The following is an 8,412-nucleotide window of genomic DNA, read 5'->3' on the forward strand; positions in this document are numbered from 1 at the left end:
GGAAGGAAGGGGCAAAGAAGATTTGAGCAATGTGGATTTTTTGGACTTCTGAGTAGAGGGGCGATTGGTATTAGGTGTCGTACGAGGTCTTGTCGATACTGGGGCTTGTGAGGAAGGACGCGAAGATGTGAGAACAGACTGAGTTGTAGTCGGGACGTCAGAGCCAAGGACAGCAAAAGGATTAGATGCCGTAGTGGCTATGGGAGGGGTAACAACAGAGGAGGCTGCAGAAGATGGGACCCCAGAAGTGGGGGGATGTTTGGAAACACGAGAATAAGAAACACGGGGTAGTCTCCCTTGGAGGCGGAGATGAGTAACTGCCATAGCATAAGGGAGACCTTCTGCCTCTTTGAGGCAACGGATTTCACGTTCATTTAAGTAGACCTGGCAACGGCAGGAGTATGAAGGGTGAGCTTCATTACAATTAAGGCAAGATGGAGGTTGACTGCAAGATGTATTAGAATGGTCGTTGGCACCACAGACTGGGCATTCGGCCATAGATCTGCAATATTTCGCTGGGTGACCAAAACGCCAGCAATTTCTACATTGTTGCGGTGTAGGTATCACCTTTCGAACTTGTAACCGATGTCCCGCGACATATACAGAGGACGGGAGTTCTCGGCTGTCAAAAGTTAAACGAGCCACATTGCAAGGGTAACGTCTCCGCCCCCGGGCAGGAAGGACATAAGTGTCTACTTTGAGGATTGGGAGATCCTGGAGTTCCAGCTGTTCAAAAATGTCATTGCCACATGACTGGAAATTCTGTTGGACTATGGTATGGGGCAGAATGACAGTACCACTACAAGAATTGAGAGAAAGATGTTTTTCAATAGTGACAGGAGTAGTATCGATATTCGAAAGGAGAGAAAGATCATGAGCTTGGGCAGCATTCTGGACAGTGACGATGCGCATACCGCTCTTGAGAGCATGAAATGAAATATCTCTACCAACATGACGCAGGAGCGCTTTGCCAATACTATGGTCAGAAAGGTAGGCAGAAGAAGAAGTCGGTCTTAAAGTAAAGAATTTAGTCCATTGTGTGGTCCGAAACTGAGCGTGGAGAGGGAGTGCTTGACGTGTCGGTCTTTTCCGAGTAGAATGGGAAAGTAACGAAGGAGCATCATCAGGAGATTGACGTTGGCGTTTAGGAGTAGAACCGGAGTTGGTCCGGCGTGAAATGGGCGGGCGATTCAAAAATTGCCGTACCGTAGAGGGAGAAGCCGGAAGCATAGTCAAAGGAGAGCTGAGTTCAGACAAATCGAAGGAGTCAGTCGAAGCCCCGGTACCTGAAGCGGGTGAGGAAACAGCACCAGCAAGAGGTACAGGGGCATCAGGAGTGTCCGAAGAGCGGTCTAAACACAAGGTAGGGTCAGAATGGGGTGCGGTATCAAGAAGGGGCCCGGGGGTAGTGGATTCATGGACTAGGGCTGCCATGGTTAGGTTACTCCTTTGCTTTTTGTTTTTAAGAAAAAAAAGAAAGAAGAAAAGAAAATAAAAATAAAAAAAAGAATAAAAAAAGGGGGGAGCGGGGAGGAATAGTTCCCAGGAGGAATGAAAGGGCCGGAAATCTCCCTCCGCGCCCAAGAGGACCTCAACACCGCTAGTAGCGCAGATGCAGCATGGAACCCGTGCCATACCCTACCCTTCATGCCAGTAAACCAGCAATCCGGGATAGCAACCTCACATCTGCCGAGCTACCTCGGTGGACAAAAGAGAGGGCGGCCGGATATCCGCCACAAAGCATACCTCCTTCGGCCACCACCCCCGGAATCCGAAAGGTGGCTTCCAGAGATACACCCGTCGCCCGAAAGACACCCAAAGCTACTCCGGGATACCGGAGAGGGATCGGGACATCCCCAGGCAATCCAGATTCCACGGCAAACTACGCCACCGCCAAGAACCTCAACGGAATGGGATGGACCCCGGTGTTCTTTCCCCTACCTAGGAACTAGCGCGCCTGTGGGAGAAATCCCAAAGGCCAAAAAGAGGAAGGGCAAAAGGGAGGGGGGAGGAGGAGGAGGAATGGAAAAATAATAAAAAAAGGGGAGGATGGGGAGGATGGGATAGGGGAGGGGAGAATGGGGGGTAATTAGGTTCGGTCTGAGGAAGAAGACCAACAGGGCTAATTCCTCAGACCAAGAGCCTCTTCACCACGCCAAGGAGCCCCCCTTGAAGAGGAAAGGGTTGGAGAGAGGGGGTAAAGGAGGTTTTGTGGGCAAGGGGCTTGGACTTCCAGCAAGCGTGCGTGAGCGTGTTAGATAGGAGTGAATGGAGACGAATAGTACTTGGGACCTGACGATCTGTTGGAGTGTGAGCAGGGTAATATTTAGTGAAGGGATTCAGGGAAACCGGTTATTTTCATATAATCGGACTTGAGTCCTGGAAATGGGAAGTACAATGCCTGCACTTTAAAGGAGGGGTTTGGGATATGTTGTGTATCTTTATATGTGTATGCTTCTAAACTGTGTATTCTGAGCACCTCTGCAAAAACAGTGATAATGTGTGAGTGTGGTGAAAATGTTGAATGATGAAAGTATTTTCTTTTTGGGGATTTTCTTTCTTTTTTGGGTCACCCTGCCTCGGTGGGAGACGGCCGACTTGTTGAAAAAAAAAAAAAAATTGTATTTGTGTGTACCTGTGAGACAGATAAACAGAGACAGACAGACCCTAAACTTGGGGTTAACATCACTTTTCTCTTAAAAGGGAAGTGTTCAATATGACATTACATCGGCAAATCCTTGGCGTTTGCCGCACTGTTTGCTTGAGCTGGCGCTCAGTTTAACTGATGCCCCCACAAGGTACTAAGTGGTCCCAGATTTTTTTTAATATGGTGCACACTGAGTGCTAAGATCCATTCTATGCTGACTGGGCATCTCAGGCCAATCATGCCAAATTTGGAGGCGGGAAAATTAAAACATATACATGTATATACGGTTAGCATAGGCACCACTGTGACCACAAATGCGTTTGGACCGTTTAGGGGGTTAAGCAGAGGACAGGTCCAATTATTATTCTTTACACAGAACCCCTCACCAGCATCAAGGAAATTTTCTGATATAGATTTTGCCATAAAAAAAAAAAATTGGAAAATACGAATATTATACACTCTTGCAGTGCAAGTTGTAGCTTCAATTCTTTCTAGAATCCTTCCAGCCTTACCATAAACATTTTCCTCTTCATTCTACAGGGACAGAATGCATTGGCGCTGTATGACCCTCGTTTAACACTTCATTTTTGGTGATAATGCGTAGAATTCACTTCCAATATCAACAACACCCTAATGTACTCATTTTGACTAAAGTCCCACCTTTAACCCTTAAACTGTCCAAATGTAGATCTACGTTCACGTGCGTAGCGCTCCGACCCTTATTTTCTCCATTTGAAAGCATGTAAAAAAATGTACATCTAAGTTTGGAGCGCAACGCACGTCAACGTAGATCTACCTTTGGACAGTTTAAGGGTTAACACACTCATTGTGTGACTAACACACTTGCACCATGTCTTTACTTTCACACTTGTGCTAACCCCCAACCCCTTCTACACCACTACCCTTGCACATCCCTAACCTTTGCACACTCCTGCCCAGTGATTTATAGTAATAATTCGATAGGGATTGTACTCTATAAATACCAGGGCCATCAAGAGTGAACACAATTCACATATGCAGAAAACACCATTATGGGTCATTCAGAAAACACAATTCAAAGGTGTTATTCTTTATTTACAGTCAAAGTTCCACTGATGCTGTATATTGTACAGCTGTAAATATAACTGATAGCCTACATTTTACTACTTATAAATGTACAATCAGCATTTTGTCTAAATGTTGAGAGGTATAAATACACATTACAATATGCAAATACAGCAGTTTATATTAGTTACACTATTGAACCTTTCTACTCCCTGGGCAGTATGCTTCCCCAATAACTACATTATAATCAAAACTTAAGCACTAAACCAACAGGGTCATACAGCACTGCAATAGGAACTGCAACTTAAGCAATTAAATACATGTAACTAGAAAAGTTAAATGGTAAACCCAAAAGGGTCTCTAATTAAACAAATGGGAGTTTTATTTTAATAAAAACAGACATCTTTACTAAGTATAGGTAGTAGGTTGGTAGACAGTAACCACCCAGGGAGGTACTACCATCCTGCCAAGTGAGTGTAAAACAAGCCTGTAATTGTTTTACATGATGGTAGGATTGCTGGTGTCTTTTGTCTGTCTCAAAAATATGCAAGATTTCAGGTACGTCTTGCTACTTCTACTTACACTTAGGTCACACTACACATACATGTACAAGCATATATATACACACACACTGCTCTGGGTTTTGTTCTATTTTCTTTCTAGTTCTTATTCTTGTTTATTTCCTCTTATCTCCATGGGGAAGTGGAACAGAATTCTTCCTCCGTAAGCCATGCGTGTTGTAAGAGGCGACTAAAATGCCGGGAGCAAGGAGCTAGTAACCCCTTCTCCTGTATACATTACTAAATTTAAAAAGAGAAACTTTTGTTTTTCTTTTTGGGCCACCCTGCCTCGGTGGGATACGGCCGGTTTGTTGAAAAAAAAAAAATCTTTACTAAGGCAGAAAAATTTATTTTACTGCCAAGAAGCAGCGCTGTATGACCCTGGAGACCCTCGTGGGTTTAGCACTTGGTTTTGATTATAATAATGTAACACTTGGTTTTGATTATAATAATAATACTGCCAAGTAAAATGTACAATGGTGCCAACATTAGCTGAAATACAGAAGTAAATTATATTTTGATCAGGCAAAGCCTTAAACCCATAGGGGGTCTTATAGTGCCTAAGAAATGAGAGGCATTCAGGTTCAACCCAAGGAAGGAAGGCATTAAGCCCAGCTCCTCGGATCAAGAGCTCCTCATCAGCATCAAGGCATCTTTTTTGAGGAGAGCAGTTAATCTGAGTACCAACCACTTGATTAAAATTGCAGCACACATCATTACATTATTCTACAAAACTGTTGCACTTGGTTATACCTTTCAAATTAAGGTCTCTTCATGTGTGATGAGCTCTTGATCCAAAGAATTTAGATAACTTACATATCTTTAGATCAAACCTGATTGCCTCCATTCTCCTAGGAACTATGACCCCAGTGAGTTTAGAAATTCCCCATTAATATAATAGTCTTTAATGAATATAAAAAGTCACTAAAGATTTTGTGAATCAAGTAGCTGTCCATCTGATCGAGGGAAACTAACAAACGATATACAAAATCATATACATGTAGTACATATATTTTACCTTCGTATAATGAGGACTTAAGAATAACAGCACATTATATCTGTTAATGGCCTCATTCCTTAATTGAAAAAGGATATATTACAAGACTAAATATAAGAAATACATGAAAGCAAAGTATATACCGAATGTAGAGGTAAGATTTATGTCATCTTGCATATTCATGAGATAGAAAAGACCAACAATTCCAGAAGAGTGCAAAACATTTAACAGGCTAGCATTTCACAAGCATATTAAGAGTACAATAGTTCCTCCTTGGATGGCTGGTGTCTACAAATGCAATTTATCACTCAAATGATTTACCCTTTTACCATATGACATTTAATGACCCACAAGGAATTACCACATTACATAAAAATAAAACGTTGATTGATCTGCATGAAGCAAAATGCTCTAGGACCTACTGTTATTATTTGGTGCATTTTAAACTTAAAAAAAAAAAAATGCAAAATTCTGTGATTTTGCTACCAATTTTTTTTTTTTTTTTTTTTTTTTACCTCAATGGTCATTTCCCACCAAGACCTTTACAAAGAAAATGTGTTCATCATTAATTCAACTGCTGTCTTGCCAGAATGTGCTGACATCACAATTTGGATTACTCTCCTAATGCAACATCCCCACCTCTCCTTCAGAGTGCAGGCACTGTGATATTATATTCAGGGGATCCACTAAACACACTGGGATTGGGGGTAATGGGAGGTCAGGACCTAGAGTCCTCAACAGTATCAAGGAAAGGCAATAAAGATATTAACATTAAATTTTCATCCCTTTTTACCATTAGGAATTATTATACATAGTGTAAGAATCTGTCCAAAATGCTCAGGCATGCTAGTTGCTTTCTTTGTGCTGAACAATAATTAATAACTTGTAAATCTCACACTTTATACTGTGCAAAGAAATAAAAACTTGAATCTGAATACTCTCAGATCCTGTGGGACTTTTCTTGAAGCTGAGCAGCACTGTATTACCCTTACAGGTTTAGCACTTGAACTGATAATAATAATAATCTCTTCTTTCAACAACCGGCCATATCCCACCGAAGCAGGGTGGCCCAAAAAGAAAAACAAAAGTTTCTTTTTAAATTTAGTAATTTATACAGGAGAAGAGGTTACTAGCCCCTTGCTCCCTGAAAATATTATTAATAAACCACTAAGAGATGTTTGACAGTCTGAATTATGTTACAAATTTCACAGAAATAAAAAGGGGCTCTTGCAAAAGTAATGAAACAGCTCACATTAGCATGTATTCATTAAATTATGCAGTATTCTCACACCAGCAATCAGGTGAGCCCCTCAACTGTTGGTTAAGGGCTCTTAATTCAAGGAACTGAGCCATCCTTCCCTTCTTTGATTATTATTATCAAAAAGAAGCACTAAACCACAAGGGCTTCCCTTCTTTGAACTGAACCTGAATTGCATCCCATTTCAATATGGTGCACACAGGCTGATTGCATGTCTTTGAATAATAATAACCTCCTCAGGTGCCGTATGACCCCTACGGGTTTAGTATTTCCCCCAATTATAATAATTCATATACAGTATTTGTGCTCTTTAGCAGAAACTTCACAGAAGCTACTCTGAAGCTTGAAATTTAAATATGTACTGTATATACTGCAGTTTAACCTATACCACAGCGGTTTTAAAAGTAGTACAATATTCTAAGAATTACCGATTTTTACGAGAGCTATGGTGATGGCTGGTTATGCGTGTTGTGTAGCTTGAGATAAGTGCCATCAGCACCCCTACATTGCAGCAGAAAAAAGCTATGCCTTCTAACCATATGGGTACAAAAGCATTAATAGCATGAAATTCCAACAAATAAGCTGGAAGTAGCCAAGATGCTTGAGCTGCAACCCATAACACACACAATAATGTAGCTTTCTGCCAAGTAAGTTTCAATCGTGGTACTATAATGGGCAAGAGAAGAATGTACCACAAGAAATACTGTGATGTTACTACTTTGTTAAAGGTAACAAAAACTACAGTCTGTGTAAACATTGCAAAAGGAACATCTGCACAGTTACCAAATTTATATCCAAGTGCAAACAGCAGAATTATTTGAGGCCCAAAAGTGGCAACACTTAACCCTGGAATATGAAAATCTGCACCAATGTATAGAAGGTAGAAGTAAATAGAAAAATTGTGCCTAGTGTCTGTACGTGTAAGATGATATAAAAAGGCTTCCTCAATATACTGTTCTCCATACATTGCAATACCTAATCCTGTCAGACCAAAAAAAGAAGTTAAAGAACCTACCACTAATCTCATTTTTGAGTAGGTTGGCATTAATCGTCTCCAACCCCAATGCTGATGAAAGTCACTAGTTAATGACAAGTATAGTGGAAGACTATAGATAAGTGGATACAGTTTGACATGAACAGACATACCTAGGAATAGCCCAGCAAGAAGGTAGAGTCGTAATTTCATCATATAAAGAGTAAGTAACACTAAAACTGCCATGATGGCCTCGGCACTCCCTCTTGTGGATACCCCAATCACCAGTGGGTTGTATAACCATATGAAGGAACACTTGAGAGCAGTTAATTTGCTTTGTCCATCCTGTATAAGTAATTCATAGATTAGTTTTGCAGCAACACAGTCTAAAGCAGAGAATAACAATTTTCCAAATGTAAAATTAATATATACATTAGGCATGAGGATCCAAGCAAGAAAAGGGGTATAGCGATATGTATGGCGATCAAAAGGAGATCCCCCTGCAGCTATTTCACGTGAAGCATCAGTAAAAACATGGTAATCAATATCTGTGTACTTAAGTGTATTTGTTTTATCATGATGTTCACCATACACAATAAATAGAAGTCTAATCAAGAATCCAAGGAAGAGATGGATCTGAATTACTTCAGTTGATCCAAATCGTGAGCCTCTTGTACCTAAACCCATTGTGGTGACTATATGAAATCAATACGAATTAACTATTCATGATTCAGTATGAGTATTTCATAGTGAAAAATATATTTAACAAATACTAAGTGCAAACTCTGCTTTAGAATCAAACTAATATTTAGTTTCATGCATCTTACTCAGTGAAAGATGTTTCATCTAAATGATTTTCTAATAAAATATGCATATTGCACACAAAATTATCAACACTGATTAGTCAAGTACTGTACTTCAAACTTTTGTTTT

At 40.6% G+C, this 8,412-nt stretch overlaps 1 protein-coding gene across 1 annotated transcript; it reads right to left on the reverse strand.

Annotated features, from left to right (window-relative positions):
• Nucleotides 1–3,700: 3,700 nt before the first annotated feature.
• On the reverse strand, nucleotides 3,701–8,397 carry LOC128694344 (Phosphatidylinositol glycan anchor biosynthesis class M). Its single transcript, XM_053784450.2, has one exon. The coding sequence runs from the start codon at nucleotides 8,164–8,166 to the stop codon at nucleotides 6,931–6,933; it is 1,236 nt and encodes a 411-aa protein (XP_053640425.1). The 5' UTR covers nucleotides 8,167–8,397; the 3' UTR covers nucleotides 3,701–6,930.
• Between the last annotated feature and the right edge of the window lie 15 nt (nucleotides 8,398–8,412).

The sequence above is a fragment of the Cherax quadricarinatus genome, chromosome 43 (assembly GCF_038502225.1).
Source record: "Cherax quadricarinatus isolate ZL_2023a chromosome 43, ASM3850222v1, whole genome shotgun sequence".
Lineage (NCBI taxonomy): Eukaryota > Metazoa > Arthropoda > Malacostraca > Decapoda > Parastacidae > Cherax > Cherax quadricarinatus.

Bases quoted from the DNA above. Each gene is read 5' to 3' on its own strand.
- LOC128694344 (XM_053784450.2), bottom strand. From the start codon at position 8,166: ATGGGTTTAGGTACAAGAGGCTCACGATTTGGATCAACTGAAGTAATT.